This window comes from Oncorhynchus kisutch, linkage group LG17 (assembly GCF_002021735.2).
Source record: "Oncorhynchus kisutch isolate 150728-3 linkage group LG17, Okis_V2, whole genome shotgun sequence".
NCBI classification, from domain to species: Eukaryota; Metazoa; Chordata; class Actinopteri; order Salmoniformes; family Salmonidae; genus Oncorhynchus; species Oncorhynchus kisutch.
The window spans coordinates 81,115,087-81,134,988 of NC_034190.2; the positions used below are offsets into that span (position 1 = coordinate 81,115,087).

Below are 19,902 nucleotides of genomic sequence, written 5' to 3' on the forward strand. Positions count from 1 at the left end.
CACGGGCTACAGAGAGGTAATCATGATGTCACTGTCCCACAGGCTACAGAGAGGTAATCATGCTGTCACTGTCCCACGGGCTACAGAGAGGTAATCATGCTGTTACTGTCCCACGGGCTACAGAGAGGTAATCATGATGTCACTGTCCCACGGGCTACAGAGAGGTAGGTAATCATGTTGTTACTGTCCCACAGGCTACAGAGAGGTAATCATGCTGTTACTGTCCCACGGGCTACAGAGAAGTAATCATGATGTCACTGTCCCACAGGCTACAGAGAGGTAATCATGCTGTCACTGTCCCACGGGCTACAGAGAGGTAATCATGCTGTCACTGTCCCACGGGCTACAGAGAGGTAATCATGATGTCACTGTCCCACGGGCTACAGAGAGGTAATCATGATGTCACTGTCCCACAGGCTACAGAGAGGTAATCATGCTGTTACTGTCCCACGGGCTACAGAGAGGTAATCATGCTGTTACTGTCCCACGGGCTACAGAGAGGTAATCATGATGTCCCTGTCCCACGGGCTACAGAGAGGTAGGTAATCATGTTGTTACTGTCCCACAGGCTACAGATAGGTAATCATGCTGTTACTGTCCCACAGGCTACAGAGAGGTAATCATGCTGTCACTGTCCCACGGGCTACAGAGAGGTAATCATGCTGTTACTGTCCCACGGGCTACAGAGAGGTAATCATGCTGTTACTGTCCCACGGGCTACAGAGAGGTAATCATGATGTCACTGTCCCACGGGCTACAGAGAGGTAATCATGCTGTTACTGTCCCACGGGCTACAGAGAGGTAATCATGATGTTACTGTCCCACGGGCTACAGAGAGGTAATCATGATGTCACTGTCCCACAGGCTACAGAGAGGTAATCATGCTGTCACTGTCCCACGGGCTACAGAGAGGTAATCATGCTGTTACTGTCCCACGGGCTACAGAGAGGTAATCATGATGTCACTGTCCCACGGGCTACAGAGAGGTAGGTAATCATGTTGTTACTGTCCCACAGGCTACAGAGAGGTAATCATGCTGTTACTGTCCCACGGGCTACAGAGAAGTAATCATGATGTCACTGTCCCACAGGCTACAGAGAGGTAATCATGCTGTCACTGTCCCACGGGCTACAGAGAGGTAATCATGCTGTCACTGTCCCACGGGCTACAGAGAGGTAATCATGCTGTCACTGTCCCACGGGCTACAGAGAGGTAATCATGATGTCACTGTCCCACGGGCTACAGAGAGGTAATCATGATGTCACTGTCCCACAGGCTACAGAGAGGTAATCATGCTGTTACTGTCCCACGGGCTACAGAGAGGTAATCATGCTGTTACTGTCCCACGGGCTACAGAGAGGTAATCATGCTGTTACTGTCCCACGGGCTACAGAGAGGTAATCATGCTGTTACTGTCCCACGGGCTACAGAGAGGTAATCATGATGTCACTGTCCCACAGGCTACAGAGAGGTAATCATGCTGTCACTGTCCTACGGGCTACAGAGCGGTAATCATGCTGTTACTGTCCCACGGGCTACAGAGAGGTAATCATGCTGTTACTGTCCCACGGGCTACAGAGAGGTAATCATGCTGTTACTGTCCCACGGGCTACAGAGAGGTAATCATGATGTCACTGTCCCACAGGCTACAGAGAGGTAATCATGCTGTCACTGTCCCACGGGCTACAGAGAGGTAATCATGCTGTTACTGTCCCACGGGCTACAGAGAGGTAATCATGATGTCACTGTCCCACGGGCTACAGAGAGGTAGGTAATCATGTTGTTACTGTCCCACAGGCTACAGAGAGGTAATCATGCTGTTACTGTCCCACGGGCTACAGAGAAGTAATCATGATGTCACTGTCCCACAGGCTACAGAGAGGTAATCATGCTGTCACTGTCCCACGGGCTACAGAGAGGTAATCATGCTGTCACTGTCCCACGGGCTACAGAGAGGTAATCATGATGTCACTGTCCCACGGGCTACAGAGAGGTAATCATGATGTCACTGTCCCACAGGCTACAGAGAGGTAATCATGCTGTTACTGTCCCACGGGCTACAGAGAGGTAATCATGCTGTTACTGTCCCATGGGCTACAGAGAGGTAATCATGATGTCCCTGTCCCACGGGCTACAGAGAGGTAGGTAATCATGTTGTTACTGTCCCACAGGCTACAGATAGGTAATCATGCTGTTACTGTCCCACGGGCTACAGAGAAGTAATCATGATGTCACTGTCCCACAGGCTACAGAGAGGTAATCATGCTGTCACTGTCCCACGGGCTACAGAGAGGTAATCATGCTGTCACTGTCCCACGGGCTACAGAGAGGTAATCATGCTGTTACTGTCCCACGGGCTACAGAGAGGTAATCATGCTGTTACTGTCCCACAGGCTACAGAGAGGTAATCATGCTGTCACTGTCTCACAGGCTACAGAGAGGTAATCATGCTGTTACTGCCCCACAGGCTACAGAGAGGTAATCATGCTGTCACTGCCCCACAGGCTACAGAGAGGTAATCATGCTGTCACTGTCTCACAGGCTACAGAGAGGTAATCATGCTGTCACTGTCCCACGGGCTACAGAGAGGTAATCATGCTGTCACTGTCCCACAGGCTACAGAGAGGTATTCATGCTGTCACTGCCCAACAGGCTACAGAGAGGTAATCATGCTGTTACTGTCCCACAGGCTACAGAGAGGTAATCATGCTGTCACTGCCCCACAGGCTACAGAGAGGTAATCATGCTGTCACTGCCCCACAGGCTACAGAGAGGTAATCATGATGTCACTGTCCCACGGGCTACAGAGAGGTAATCATGCTGTCACTGTCCCACAGGCTACAGAGAGGTAATCATGCTGTCACTACCCCACAGGCTACAGAGAGGTAATCATGCTGTTACTGTCCCACAGGCTACAGAGAGGTAATCATGCTGTCACTGCCCCACAGGCTACAGAGAGGTAATCATGCTGTCACTGCCCCACAGGCTACAGAGAGGTAATCATGCTGTCACTGTCCCACAGGCTACAGAGAGGTAATCATGATGTCACTGTCCCACGGGCTACAGAGAGGTAATCATGCTGTTACTGTCCCACGGGCTACAGAGAGGTAATCATGCTGTTACTGTCCCACAGGCTACAGAGAGGTAATCATGCTGTCACTGCCCCACAGGCTACAGAGAGGTAATCATGCTGTCACTGTCCCACAGGCTACAGAGAGGTAATCATGATGTCACTGTCCCACGGGCTACAGAGAGGTAATCATGCTGTTACTGTCCCACGGGCTACAGAGAGGTAATCATGCTGTTACTGTCCCACGGGCTACAGAGAGGTAATCATGCTGTTACTGTCCCACGGACTACAGAGAGGTAATCATGCTGTTACTGTCCCACGGGCTACAGAGAGGTAATCATGATGTCACTGTCCCACAGGCTACAGAGAGGTAATCATGATGTCACTGTCCCACGGGCTACAGAGAGGTAATCATGCTGTTACTGTCCCACGGGCTACAGAGAAGTAATCATAATGTCACTGTCCCACAGGCTACAGAGAGGTAATCATGCTGTCACTGTCTCACAGGCTACAGAGAGGTAATCATGCTGTCACTGTCTCACAGGCTACAGAGAGGTAATCATGCTGTTACTGTCCCACAGGCTACAGAGAGGTAATCATGCTGTCACTGTCTCACAGGCTACAGAGAGGTAATCATGCTGTTACTGTCCCACAGGCTACAGAGAGGTAATCATGCTGTCACTGTCACACAGGCTACAGAGAGGTAATCACGATGTCACTGTCCCACAGGCTACAGAGAGGTAATTGTGAGTCACAGAAACACAGATCTGTCAATAGAGGCAGGGACTCTGGAGGATTGATAATTTGGTACAAATCCGAACTACAAAATGTATTTGATCCCCTCAAAATTGGTAAATATCACATTTGGTTAATATGCTCAATATACAGTATATCCCCCCTCAGAATCCCCATATTACTCAGAGGAGATATTCCCCACCCTTGAGGAAGAGACGTGCCATTTCCAGGCCCAGGGAAATGTGCTCATCTGTGGGGACACAAATGCGCACACAGGAACACTTCCTGATCTAACGAGCACAAGAGGGGACAGCTTTATTACAGGCCATACTGTCTCTAACTGTCTTTATCTCCCCCATAGAAACAACAGGGACAGACCACACAAGGGGACAGCTTTATTACAGGCCATAGTGTCTCTAACTGTCTTCATCTCCCCCATAGAAACAATAGGGACAGCTTTATTACAGGCCATACTGTCTCTAACTGTCTTCATCTCCCCCATAGAAACAAAAGTGACAGCACTGTCAACAAGAACGGAAGGGATCTGTTGCAGCTCTGTAAAAACCTGGGTCTGTACGTTGTCAATGGTAGGTTTTTTATTTATTTTTTATTTCACCTTTATTTAACCAGGTAGGCTAGTTGAGAACAAGTTCTCATTTGCAACTGCGACCTGGCCAAGATAAAGCATAGCAGTGTGAACAGACAACACAGAGTTACACATGGAGTAAACAATTAATAAGTCAATAACACAGTAGAAAACAAAGGGGGAGTCTATATACAATGTGTGCAAAAGGCATGAGGAGGTAGGCGAATAATTACAATTTTGCAGATTAACACTGGAGTGATAAATGATCAGATGGTCATGTACAGGTAGAGATATTGGTGTGCAGAAGAGCAGAAAAGTAAATAAATAAAAACAGTATAAAAACAGTATGGGGATGAGGTAGGTGAAAATGGGTGGGCTATTTACCAATAGACTATGTACAGCTGCAGCGATTGGTTAGCTGCTCAGATAGCTGATGTTTGAAGTTGGCGAGGGAGATAAAAGTCTCCAACTTCAGCGATTTTTGCAGTTCGTTCCAGTCACAGGCAGCAGAGTACTGGAACGAAAGGCGGCCAAATGAGGTGTTGGCTTTAGGGATGATCAGTGAGATACACCTGCTGGAGCGCGTGCTACGGATGGGTGTTGCCATCGTGACCAGTGAACTGAGATAAGGCGGAGCTTTACCTAGCATGGACTTGTAGATGACCTGGAGCCAGTGGGTCTGGCGACGAATATGTAGCGAGGGCCAGCCGACTAGAGCATACAAGTCGCAGTGGTGGGTGGTATAAGGTGCTTTAGTGACAAAACGGATGGCACTGTGATAGACTGCATCCAGTTTGCTGAGTAGAGTGTTGGAAGCCATTTTGTAGATGACATCGCCGAAGTCGAGGATCGGTAGGATAGTCAGTTTTACTAGGGTAAGCTTGGCGGCGTGAGTGAAGGAGGCTTTGTTGCGGAATAGAAAGCCGACTCTTGATTTGATTTTCGATTGGAGATGTTTGATATGAGTCTGGAAGGAGAGTTTGCAGTCTAGCCAGACACCTAGGTACTTATAGACGTCCACATATTCAAGGTCGGAACCATCCAGGGTGGTGATGCTAGTCGGGCATGCGGGTGCAGGCAGCGATCGGTTGAAAAGCATGCATTTGGTTTTACTAGCGTTTAAGAGCAGTTGGAGGCCACGGAAGGAGTGCTGTATGGCATTGAAGCTCGTTTGGAGGTTAGATAGCACAGTGTCCAATGACGGGCCGAAAGTATATAGAATGGTGTCGTCTGCGTAGAGGTGGATCAGGGAATCGCCCGCAGCAAGAGCAACATCATTGATATATACAGAGAAAAGAGTCGGCCCGAGAATTGAACCCTGTGGCACCCCCATAGAGACTGCCAGAGGACCGGACAGCATGCCCTCCGATTTGACACACTGAACTCTGTCTGCAAAGTAATTGGTGAACCAGGCAAGGCAGTCATCCGAAAAACCGAGGCTACTGAGTCTGCCGATAAGAATATGGTGATTGACAGAGTCGAAAGCCTTGGCAAGGTCGTTGAAGACGGCTGCACAGTACTGTCTTTTATCGATGGCGGTTATGATATCGTTTAGTACCTTGAGTGTGGCTGAGGTGCACCCGTGACCGGCTCGGAAACCAGATTGCACAGCGGAGAAGGTACGGTGGGATTCGAGATGGTCAGTGACCTGTTTGTTGACTTGGCTTTCGAAGACCTTAGATAGGCAGGGCAGGATGGATATAGGTCTATAACAGTTAGGGTCCAAGGTGTCTCCCCCTTTGAAGAGGGGGATGACTGCGGCAGCTTTCCAATCCTTGGGGATCTCAGACGATATGAAAGAGAGGTTGAACAGGCTGGTAATAGGGGTTGCGACAATGGCGGCGGATAGTTTCAGAAATAGAGGGTCCAGATTGTCAAGCCCAGCTGATTTGTACGGGTCCAGGTTTTGCAGCTCTTTCAGAACATCTGCTATCTGGATTTGGGTAAAGGAGAACCTGGAGAGGCTTGGGTGAGGAGCTGGGGGGGGGCGGAGCTGTTGGCCGAGGTTGGAGTAGCCAGGCGGAAGGCATGGCCAGCCGTTGAGAAATGCTTATTGAAGTTTTCGATAATCATGGATTTATCGGTGGAGACCGTGTTACCTAGCCTCAGTGCAGTGGGCAGCTGGGAGGAGGTGCTCTTGTTCTCCATGGACTTCACAGTGTCCCAGAACTTTTTGGAGTTGGAGCTACAGGATGCAAACTTCTGCCTGAAGAAGCTGGCCTTAGCTTTCCTGACTGACTGCGTGTATTGGTTCCTGACTTCCCTGAACAGTTGCATATCACGGGGACTATTCGATGCTATTGCAGTCCGCCACAGGATGATTTTGTGCTGGTCGAGGGCAGTCAGGTCTGGAGTGAACCAAGGGCTGTATCTGTTCTTGGTTCTGCATTTTTTGAACGGAGCATGCTTATCTAAAATGGTGAGGAAGTTACTTTTAAAGAATGACCAGGCATCCTCAACTGACGGGATGAGGTCAATGTCCTTCCAGGATACCCGGGCCAGGTCGATTAGAAAGGCCTGCTCACAGAAGTGTTTTATGGAGCGTTTGACAGTGATGAGGGGTGGTCGTTTGACTGCGGCTCCGTGGCGGATACAGGCAATGAGGCAGTGATCGCTGAGATCCTGGTTGAAGACAGCGGAGGTGTATTTGGAGGGCCAGTTGGTCAGGATGACGTCTATGAGGGTGCCCTTGTTTACAGAGTTAGGGTTGTACCTGGTGGGTTCCTTGATGATTTGAGTGAGATTGAGGGCATCTAGCTTAGATTGTAGGACTGCCGGGGTGTTAAGCATATCCCAGTTTAGGTCACCTAACAGAACAAACTCTGAAGCTAGATGGGGGGCGATCAATTCACAAATGGTGTCCAGGGCACAGCTGGGAGCTGAGGGTGGTCGGTAGCAGGCGGCAACAGTGAGAGACTTATTTCTGGAGAGAGTAATTTTCAAAATTAGTAGTTCGAACTGTTTGGGTATGGACCTGGAAAGTATGACATTACTTTGCAGGCTATCTCTGCAGTAGACTGCAACTCCTCCCCCTTTGGCAGTTCTATCTTGACGGAAGATGTTATAGTTGGGTATGGAAATCTCTGAATTTTTGGTGGCCTTCCTGAGCCAGGATTCAGACACGGCAAGGACATCAGGGTTAGCAGAGTGTGCTAAAGCAGTGAGTAAAACAAACTTAGGGAGGAGGCTTCTGATGTTGACATGCATGAAACCAAGGCTTTTTCGATCACAGAAGTCAACAAATGAGGGTGCCTGGGGACATGCAGGGCCTGGGTTTACCTCCACATCACCAGCGGAACAGAGAAGGAGTAGTATGAGGGTGCGGCTAAAGGCTATCAAAACTGGTCGTCTAGAGCGATGGGGGCAGTGAATAAGAGGAGCAGGTTTCTGGGCATGGTAGAATATATTCAGGGCATAATGCACAGACAGGGGTATGGTGGGGTGCGGGTACAGCGGAGGTAAGCCCAGGCACTGGGTGATGATGAGAGAGGTTGTATCTCTGGACATGCTGGTTGTAATGGGTGAGGTCACCGCATGTGTGGGAGGTGGGACAAAGGAGGTAACAGGGGTATGAAGAGTGGAACTAGGGGCTCCATTGTGAACTAAAACAATGATAACTAACCTGAACAACAGTATACAAGGCATATTGACATTTGAGAGAGACATACAGCGAGGCATACAGTAATCACAGGTGTTGAATTGGGAAAGCTAGCTAAAACAGTAGGCGAGGCTAATCAGCTAGCACAACAAACAGCAGGTAAAATGGCGTTGACTAGGCAACGGGGCCGACAGATAAAACAAACAAGCAGAATGGAGTACCGTGATTAATGGACGGTCCAGCGTGCGTCAGCTATGTAGCCAAGAGATCAGTGTCCAGGGGGCAGCGGTGGATGGGCACGGAAGCTGGACTGGCGAGTGTTATCCAGGTAAAAAAAAACTAACAATGACTAAATAGCTTGTAGCTAGTTGGCTGGTTAGCGTCTGAAGGTTCTTGAGTGTGTTCTAAAAAATAAAAAATAATAGCGATTCCGTATCACATTGGGTGAGGCAGGTTTCCGGAAGGTATAAACAAATTAAAAATCAAAAAGAGATAGAAAGTAAATGGGTCCAGAGAGTGTTTGGGACGCGTGATTCAGACGGTTAGCAGGCCTGTGATAACAAGCTAACAGTTCGTAGGCCCGGGCTAGACAAGGTAGCAGTTAGCGGACCGGAGCTAGACAAGCTAGCAGTTAGCAGGCCGAATTAGCAAGCAGGGAGATAGCGAGGGCTAGAGAGTTAGCCTTTGGGGGACGTCGCGATGGGGTGAGTCTGTTTATTCCTCTTCATGCGGTGACATCGACAGACCGGTCGTGGGCCCGGGTATTGTAGCCCAGGAGTATGCTACAGGTGCTCTGTCCGGGCTAGCTTCAGGCTAAGTGGGTGGAAACGCTAGCCAGGGGTAATCATCCGGGGTTGCAGTTTAGCTAGATAGCTAGTTGTGAAGATCCAGCTGAAAAATGTTCCGTTTGCGGTGGGAATCCGGGGATGAAAAATAAATAGGTCCGTTGTGCTCTGGTTAGAGTCGCGTTGTTCGAACTGGCGAGAGCTTTCCGGGCTAAAGGTTAGCTGATGACCGGTTAGCTGAAGACCGCTAGCATAGCTGGTAGTTAGCTGGCTAGCTTCAGTTGAGGGGTTCCGGTTCCGAAGTAAATATAAATACTTTAGGAAAAATAGCTACATTAGGTGAGGCGGGTTGCAGGAGAGTATTTGGAAGCTTAGGTTTAGCAAAATGTTTTTAAAGAGGTATGCGAAGAAAAATATGTAAAAAAAACGAAAAAGAAGCGATATATACAGGGACGGGACGACAGGACGACTTACTGCTACGCCATCTTGGAAAAACAGGTTACTCTATGGGGAGATTCACCTACTGCTCACCTCTTGGCCAGAGCACAGTAGACTATATGATTACAGACATTGACCCTTTCTCTCTCATCTCATTCATTGTCAAGCCACGAACACCTCTGTCTGATCACAGCCAAGTTACGTTGTTCCTCAAAAGAACAGACATGGAAACAACCAGACATTCACAGCCCAGTAAGCTGTACAACATCAGAAGAATACCAGAAAGCAACCTGGAATCAACAAATCCAAACACTCTTAGATAACTTAGTGGACACCACAACCACTCACATGGTTGTAATGGGTGTCATGGTTTCCATGGGTGTACTGGTTGTCATGGTTGCCACGGGTGTAATGGTTGTCATGGGAAGGATAAGAGGGTTCTGAATATTGGTTTTCTAGGTTTCAACCTATTGATCTCTAGCCTGCAGCCTCCTTTGTCATGGTCCAGTGTTCGGTCCAGTATTCACAGTGATGTGTTATGTGACCTATGGTTGAGGATGGTGGGTTCCATGTTTCAGAGAGAGAGAGAGAGAGAGTACGAGTATGTATGTGTGCGCCTGTATGCATGTCAACCTACCCGTGACTATGGTGTGTTCTCCTCCAGAGCAGGAGAAGTCTCCGGAGGTGAGCAGGAAGCAGGTTGCCTCTTTCTTGCTTTTCTTGTTCCCCCTGGACGACCGGGAGTGTTCTCGACCGTCGCCGTGGGCGTGCCGTAGGTTCCACTTCTCGCTGGGTGACAGCGGCTGGGTCAGGCTGCACCCCTCATCCGACGACAGAGCCAAGTTGGCGTCTCCGTTCTGCTTGGAGTCTGACAGGAGGACAGGAGAACAGATTTGGTTCATACAGCGTAAGATCTAGAATCAGGTCCTCCCTGTTCATGTCATCTTTTTCATTTGGATATACAGGTTAGTTGAGGTAATATCTACATGTTTTTTATTTTTATTTTTATTTAACCTTATTGATACAGGTTTTTCAAGAGAAAAACTCTCTCTCTCCAAGAGAGACCTGGTCCAATAGCAGCAGGGGGAACAACGTTTCATACAAAAACAACTTACATACACTAACACAACATTAAACAAATCAACATGTACAGTGCATTCAGAATGTATTCAGACCCCTTCACTTTTTCCACATTTTGTTACATTACAGACTTATTTTAAAATGGAATAAAATAAAAAAATCCTCATGAATCTACACACAATACCCCATATTGATTAAAAAAAACACAAGTATTTTGACCATATGCTATGAGACTCGAAATTGAGCTCAGGTGCATCCTGTTTCCATTGATCATCCTTGAGATGTTTCTACATCTTGGTTGGACGCCACCTGTGTTGAATTCAATTAATTCAACATGATTTTGAAAGGCACACACCTGTCTATATTAGGTCCTACAGTTGACAGTGCATGTCAGAGCAAAAACCAAGACACGAGGTCGAAGGAATTGTCCGTAGAGCTCAGAGACAGGATTGTGTTGAGGCACAGATCTGGAGAAGGGTACCAAAAAATGCCTGCAGCATTGAAGGTCCCAAGAACACAGTGGCCGCCATCATTCTTAAATGGAAGAAGTTTGGAATCACCAACACACTTCCTAGAGCTGGCCGCACAGCCAAACTGAGCCATCGGGCGAGAAGGGCCATGGTTAGGGAGGTGATCAAGAACCCGGTGGTCACTCTGACAGAGCTCCAGAGTTCCTCTGTGGAGATGGGGGAAACTTCCAGAAGGACAACCATCTCTGCAGCATTCCACCAATCAGGCCTTTATGGAAGGGTGGCTAGACGGAAGCCACTCCTCAGTAAAAGGCAAATGACAGCCCGCTTGGAGTTTGCCAAAAGGCAACTAAAGACTCTCAGACCAGAGAAACAAGATTCTCTGGTCTGATGAAACCAAGATTGAACACTTTGGGCTGAATGCCAAGCAGCACGTCTGGAAGAAACCTGGCACCATCCCTATGGTGAAGCATGGTGGTGGCAGGCTAACCAGGATCAAGGGAAAGATGAACGGAGCAAAGTACAGAGAGATCCTTGATGAAAACCTGCTCCAGAGCGCTCAGGACCTCAGCCTGGGGGAGGTTCACCTTCCAACAGGACCACGACCCTAATCACACAGCCAAGACAACGCAGGAGCGACTTCGGGTCAAGTCTCTAAATGTCCTTGAGTGGCCCAGCCAGAGCCCGGACTCAAACCCGATCGAACATCTCTGGAGAGACCTGAAAATAGCTGTGCAGCGACGCTCCCCATCCAACCTGACAGAGCTTGAGAGGATCTGCAGAGAAGAATGGGAGAAACTCCCCAAATACAGTTGTGCCAAGCTTGTAGCGTCATACTCAAGAAGACTTGAGGCTTTAATCGCTGCCAAAGGTGCTTCAACAAAGTATTGAGTAAAGTGTCTGAATAGTAAATAAGGTATTTCAGTTTTTTATTTTTTATACATTTGCAAAAAACAGCTAAAAACAGGTTTTTGCCTTGACATGTTTTTTGTTGTTGTTTTTTTAACCTTTATTTAGCCAGGCAAGTCAGTTAAGAACAAATTCTTATTTTCAATGACGGCCTAGGAACAGTGGGTTAACTGCCTGTTCAGGGGCAGAACGACAGATTTGTATCTTGTCAGCTCAGGGATTTGATTTTTTTTACAACCTTCCAGTTACTAGTCCAACACTCTAACCACTAGGCTACCCTGCCGCCCCAGGGTATTATGATGTCATTATGGGGTATTATGATGTCATTATGGGGTATTGTGCGTAGATTGATGAGGAACATTTTTTATTAAATCCAATTTAGAATCCGGCTGCAACGTAACAAAATGTGGAAAAAGTGAAGGGGTCTGAATACTCTCCGAATGCACTGTACATGGCAAAACTGATGCTAGATCAGCAATACTGGGCTTGATTGAGCATGCCAGGCAAATTGGAAACAATAAAATATTTTTAAAAACTGCTAACCCCGCCCATCTGGCACTCCAGACAAACTGGAGCAAACGATCAAACTATTGGACATGTTTTGAGTAGTATTTAAACCCTAAGTCACAGAAACAAAAGATCTGCAGGAGACACAGCGCTGGGCTTACAGTAGAAACTCAACATCCCTTCAGGTCTTAGGGAAAGGTTGAGCCACAATGTCATTTTACCGGGAAAACACCATTTTGAACAAACTCATTTATTGGACAGCAGCAACTTTATAAGAAGATGAGTTAAAAGGTCCAATGCAGCTGTTTTTTCCTCAATATCAAATTATTTCTGGGTAACAATTAAGTACCTTACTGGGATTGTTTTCAATGAAAAGGGCAATTTCTCAAGCAAAAATCTTGCTAGGACTGTCTGGGAGTGTCCTGAGTGGGGAGGAGGAAACAGAAAATGTGCTGTTATTGGCCGAGAGGTTTGGAATTCGCTTTCTTAAAGGTTCTATTAACTCTAATTATGATGTCACCATGGAAGGCCAAAACTCCATCCCACCAAAACGGGCTTAAATTTCAGGCCCGTCTTTACAAACAGATCTCACACTTAAAAGGGAATTATCATCATGTTCACGTCTTTGCAGTGTTATTCCAACCTCATAGTGTGGAAATATATATAAAACACAGGAAACGCATGTTTTTTTGACTGCACTGGGACTCGGGGATGTAGACCGATGAATATACTGTATTTTGATAGTGGAGCAAAGCAAAACGCTGACTCTGAATTTAACAAAATCAAATCGAATTAAATCAAATGTATTTATATAGCCCTTCGTACATCAGCTGATATCTCAAAGTGCTGTACAGAAACCCAGCCTAAAACCCCAAACAGCAAGCAATGCAGGTGTAGAAGCACGGTGGCTAGGAAAAACTCCCTAGAAAGGCCAAAACCTAGGAAGAAACCCAGAGAGGAACCAGGCTATGTGGGGTGGCCAGTCCTCTTCTGGCTGTGCCGGGTGGAGATTATAACAGAACATGGCCAAGATGTTCAAATGTTCATAAATGACCAGCATGGTCGTATAATAATAAGGCAGAACAGTTGAAACTGGAGCAGCAGCACGTATTTATTATCTGAGAAAGGGTATATTCATGATTGTATCAAGTTGTGTTACTGTGTTTGTGGCTAGGGACAGTAAACCTGGAAAGCTATGATACTATATGATTACAGTAAAAGGTATATTATGTCCCCCCCCCTGTGCCTCCCTGTTGTAAAAGAGCACCACAAATACTACCAGCATATCAAACCATATGTCAGTGAAGAACTGCAATACTGTAGTGATGTGTTCATTAGTAATGTGTTTAAGTTGATTGCGTGAGTTTTAAAAAGGGTGAGTTGAATATGGTTTGAATGACTTGAATGAGTTATGAGTCTGAATAGGTTGAATCAATTACATATCCACTTTACTTCTTTACCATTATGGCACCAAAAGGATTTAGTGCACAACGAAAACACTCTATGAATGTTTCAGTGTGAATAAAGTGGTGGTAGTGTGTGATGTGTAAGGAGAGTTGTGGTTTAAAAAAGGTTGAATGAGGTCTGACCTTTTAATGGGGTGGAATGGTTGACGGTTTGAATAAATTAACCATCCACTTATCATTGTGACATATGACATATCATAACAATGCTTCAAAAAACATTAGACTAAATAAAATGTTAAAAGGGATGAATTAGTACGGTAGAATATTTTGTATTTCAAGAATCGTATTTGAATTGGTCTCTGACCTGAGCGGTTCCTGTTGATATTCTCCTCTGCAGCCAGCGGCCATGTATCACTCTGAGTACTGTCCCTGGGAGAGGTAGCGACAGACTTCCCGAACGAGGCCGTGTCCGTGGGAGCGTCCGGGTTCGGATTGTGTGCTTTCTTCTTCTTAGGCAGCTTCTGTTTAGCCATGGCCAGGGAGTAGTACATCCCAAAGTTGTTGACTATAACAGGCACGGGCATGGCGATGGTCAGCACCCCCGCCAGAGCGCACAGCGCGCCCACTATCATGCCCAGCCACGTCTTGGGGTACATGTCCCCGTAACCCAGGGTGGTCATGGTGACCACGGCCCACCAGAAGGAGATAGGGATGTTTTTGAAGTGGGTGTGTTTAGAGCCGCGGGGGTCGTCCGGTTGGGCCCCTATCCTCTCTGCGTAGTAGATCATCGTGGCGAAGATGAGGACGCCCAATGCCAGGAAAACGATAAGCAGGCAGAACTCGTTGACGCTGGCTCTCAACGTGTGGCCGAGAACCCTCAGACCGACGAAATGCCTGGTCAGCTTGAAGATCCGGAGGATCCGGACGAAACGGACTACCCGTAGAAACCCCAGGATGTCGGAGGCTGCTTTAGAGGAGGACAGGCCGCTGAGGCCCATCTCCAGGTAGAAGGGCAGGATGGCCACAAAGTCAATGACGTTTAACATGTTCTTGATGAAGAGCAGCTTGTCGGGGCAGCACACGATGCGGACGAAGAACTCAAAGGTGAACCAGACCACACAAACACCCTCCACCACGGTCAGAATGGGCTTGGTCACCACCTAGAGTAGATCACATTATACATTAGATTATACATTACATTATACATTAGATTATATTATATATTAGATTATACATTAGATCATATTATACATTAGATTAGATTATAGATTAGATTAGATTAAACATTAGATTTGATTATGCATTAGATTAGAATATAGATTATATTATACATTAGATTATATTATACGTTAGATTAGATTATAGATTTGATTATACATTAGATTAGATTATACATTAGATTACACATTAGATTAGATTATAAACTAGATTATAGATTAGATTAGATTATACATTAGATTATATATTAGATTATACATTAGATTATATATTAGATTATACATTAGATTATACATTAGATTATACATTAGAATATACATTAGATTAGATTATACACTAGATTACATTATATATTAGATTATAGATTAGATTATACATTAGATTAGATTATACGTTAATATATAAATTAGATTAGATTATACATTAGATTAGATTATACATGAGATTATACATTAGATTAGATTATACATTAGATTAGATTATACATTAGATTAGATTATACATTAGATTATACATTAGATTATACATTAGATTATATATTAGATTATACATTAGATTACACATTAGATTACATTATATATTAGATTATAGATTTGATTATACATTAGATTAGATTATACGTTAATATATAAATTAGATTAGATTATACACTAGATTAGATTATACATTAGATTACACATTAGATTAGATTATAGATTAGAATATACATTAGATTGGATTATACATTAGATTAGAGATTATATTATATATTAGATTATACATTAGCTTTGTTTATACATTAGATTATATTATCCATTAGATTCGATTATAGATTCGATTATATATTAGATTTGTTTATACATTAGACTATACATTAGATTATACATTAGCTTTGTTTATACATTCGATTATACATTTGATTAGATTCTAGATTATATTATACATTAGATTATAATATACATTAGATTATAGATTCTATTATACATTAGATTATACATTATATTATACATTAGATTAGATTATAGATTTGATTATACATTAGATTATACATTAGAATATACATTAGATTAGATTATACACTAGATTACATTATATATTAGATTATAGATTTGATTATACATTAGATTAGATTATACGTTAAAATATACATTAGATTAGATTATACACTAGATTAGATTATACATTAGATTAGATTATAGATTAGAATATACATTAGATTGGATTATACATTAGATTCGAGATTAGATTATACATTAGCTTTGTTTATACATTAGAATATACATTATATTAGATTATACATCATATTAGGTAACACATTAGATTATAGATTAGATATTAGATTATACATTAGTTTTGTTTTTTATTAATTACATTTTTTTTTACCCCCTTTTTCTCCACAACTCCCGTACGGGCTCGGGAGAGACGAAGGTCGAGAGTCATGCGTCCCCCGAAACACAACCCAACCAAACCGCACTGCTTCTTAACACAGCGAGCATCCAACCCGGAAGCCAGCCGCACCAATGTGTCGGAGGATACACCGTACACCTAGCGCGCGATGAGACAAGGATATCCCTACCGGCCCAACACTCCCTAAACGGGACGACGCTGGGCCAATTGCGCGTCGCCCCACGGACCTCCCGGTCGCGGCCAGAGTCTCTGGTGGCACGGCCTTAGACCCATATATTAGATTATACATTATATTAGATTATACATTATATTATACATAAAATTATATTATACATTAGATTATAGATTAGATTATACATGAGATTATATTATACATTAGATTATAGATTAGATTATACATGAGATTATATTATACATGAGATTAGATTATAGATTAGATTATACATGAGATTATATTATACATTAGATTATAGATTAGATTATACATGAGATTATATTATACATTAGATCAGATTATAGATTAGATTATACATTATATTATTGAATTTAAATTCAGGGATCATTAAAGTATCAATACAGTTGAAGTCGGAAGTTTAAATACATTTAGGTTGGAGTCATTAAAACTAATTTTTCAACCACTCCAACACTTTCTTGTTACCAAACTATAGTTTTGGCAAGTCGGTTAGGACACAAGTCATTTTTCCAACAATTGTTTACAGACAGATTATTTCACTTATAATTCACTGTATCACAATTCCAGTGGGTCAGAAGTTTACATCCACTAAGTTGACTGTGCCTTTAAACAGTTTGGAAAAGTCCAGAAAATGATGCCATGGCTCTAGAAGCTTCTGATAGGCTAATTGACATCAATAGAGCCAATTGGAGGTGTACACCTGTGGATGTATTTCAAGGCCTACCTTCAAACTCAGTGCCTCTTTGCTTGACATCATGGGAAAATCAAACGAAATCATCCAAGACCTCAGAAAATAATTGTAGATCTCCACAAGTCTGGTTCATCCTTGGGAGCAATTGTACAAACAATAGTACGCAAGTATAAACACCATGGGACCAGGCAGCCATCATACCGCTCAGGAAGGTGTTCTGTCTCCTAGAGATGAACGTACTTTGTTGCGAAAAGTGTAAATCTATCCCAGAACCAAGATCACCTCCTCAGTGTGGTTCCCCACCACCACCATGCGTTCTGTTGTACATACAGTAGTACTACGTAGAGCCTATTTACATCTAAGTATCTCTCTCACCTTCACCAAGATCACCTCCTCAGTGTGGTTCCCCACCACCACGCGTTCCGTGTGGTTCTGCAGGTCGTTGAAGTACTCGTGAGTCTCCAGGCAGAACGTAGTAATGGAAATCAGGATAAAGAACAGAGAGGCAAACGCTATACCCTGCAACGAGACAATCAATCAATCGATCAATACATTGACACATCAAATCAATGAAATGTATTTTTAAAAGTCCGTTTGACATAAGCAGTTGTCAGAAAGTGCTTTCTTTCATAGAACGAAACACTCAAAGTCAGTGAGAGGAAACATGCTGGGCAGGACATAGTTACAGGACACAGATACATACTAGTTACTATAGTAACGGCATTGTACTAGCAGAGTATCGGAGCTGAGCATTTTCTGCTATTACACAAACGCAGTAGGGACCGTTGCTTGTTCCACGCTGTTACTTGTGTAAGGTGTTACTGAGAAATATACAGATAACATGATCCATTGTACTTACAGAGGATCCATTAAAACTGATTAGAGAGAACACAGTTACTCGCCTACAGCTTTTATTTCAACATTACTGGCTGATTTCTGTTGTTTTCACTTCAGCAAGCTAACCATTATTCTGTAAAAATACAAGTCCAGGACAGTCACACCACAGAGTGTTGAACTGTTTACAGAAGAGGATCATGGCAGGTGTCAGTTCTGCCTCTGACCTTAAACTCAGTTTCACCACTGAGAGTCCCTGGTCCAAGCATTCACCCCATTTCCTGCTCATCTCCCACAATAACTCTGTACGCGTTAGGGTTAGCATTGTGTTTGTGTTAGCATTGTAAATAAATCCAAAAGTACTGTACAGCTGATTGATTTGTGTGGGGAAGGCTGAATGTAGATATGGCGGGTACCTGGTGCCTGAATGGCATTGATGACAAGGTACATATTTAACCAGCTGTTATCCAGGCGAGCAGGAGGACGAGAGAGGACACAGATGTATTCCAATCCGTCCATGACGCTACAGTCAGAGCTAATAACACTAGAGTCCTCTCACAGGCACAGGGTCGACTCAAATTGCGCCCTATTTCCTACATAGTGCACTCCTTTTGACCAGGGCCCTTGTCCAAAGTAGTGCACTACAGAAGAAAAAGGGCCCCATATGGAATGCATTACAAAATATACGAGAGACGGTTTTTAGGCGTGTTGTTTGTTGATAGTGACGGTTTGTCGACCTCCGTACTCAGTTAGTCACATCCTAATCAACACCAGCTTGATGATGAGCAACATACATGCTATAATGACTAGCTAGATGATTAATGACAACATCACACTGAAGACAGTTACATCACACTGAAGACAGCTACATCACACTGAAGACAGCTACATCACACTGAAGACAGCTACATCACACTGAAGACAGTTACATCACACTGAAGACAGCTACATCACACTGAAGACAGTTACATCACACTGAAGACAGCTACATCACACTGAAGACAGCTACATCACACTGAAGACAGTTACATCACACTGAAGACAGCTACATCACACTGAAGACAGCTACATCACACTGAAGACAGTTACATCACACTGAAGACAGCTACATCACACTGAAGACAGCTACATCACACTGAAGACAGCTACATCACACTGAAGACAGTTACATCACACTGAAGACAGCTACATCACACTGAAGACAGTTACATCACACTGAAGACAGCTACATCACACTGAAGACAGCTACATCACACTGAAGACAGCTACATCACACTGAAGACAGCTACATCACACTGAAGACAGTTACATCACACTGAAGACAGCTACATCACACTGAAGACAGCTACATCACACTGAAGACAGTTACATCACACTGAAGACAGCTACATCACACTGAAGACAGTTACATCACACTGAAGACAACTACATCACACTGAAGACAGCTACATCACACTGAAGACAGCTACATCACACTGAAGACAGTTACATCACACTGAAGACAGCGACATCACACTGAAGACAGCTACATCACACTGAAGACAGTTACATCACACTGAAGACAGCTACATCACACTGAAGACAGCTACATCACACTGAAGACAGTTACATCACACTGAAGACAGCTACATCACACTGAAGACAGCTACATCACACTGAAGACAGTTACATCACACTGGAGACAGCTACATCACACTGAAGACAGTTACATCACACTGAAGACAGCTACATCACACTGAAGACAGCTACATCACACTGAAGACAGCTACATCACACTGAAGACAGTTACATCACACTGAAGACAGCTACATCACACTGAAGACAGTTACATCACACTGAAGACAGCTACATCACACTGAAGACAGCTACATCACACTGAAGACAGCTACATCACACTGAAGACAGCTACATCACACTGAAGACAGTTACATCACACTGAAGACAGCTACATCACACTGAAGACAGCTACATCACACTGAAGACAGTTACATCACAC

At 44.3% G+C, this 19,902-nt stretch overlaps 1 protein-coding gene across 1 annotated transcript in view; it reads right to left on the minus strand.

The window, feature by feature from the left end:
• Positions 1 to 19,902, minus strand: part of LOC109885102 (potassium voltage-gated channel subfamily C member 1) — a 55,064-nt gene that overhangs the window by 14,119 nt on the left and 21,043 nt on the right. Inside the window, exons 2-4 of the mRNA XM_031794758.1 lie at positions 17,448 to 17,591; positions 13,949 to 14,744; positions 9,850 to 10,080 (exon numbers count right to left, since the gene is read on the minus strand). Of these exons, the coding sequence (XP_031650618.1) occupies positions 9,850 to 10,080; positions 13,949 to 14,744; positions 17,448 to 17,591 (1,171 nt within the window). The remainder of the gene's footprint in view (positions 1 to 9,849; positions 10,081 to 13,948; positions 14,745 to 17,447; positions 17,592 to 19,902) is intronic.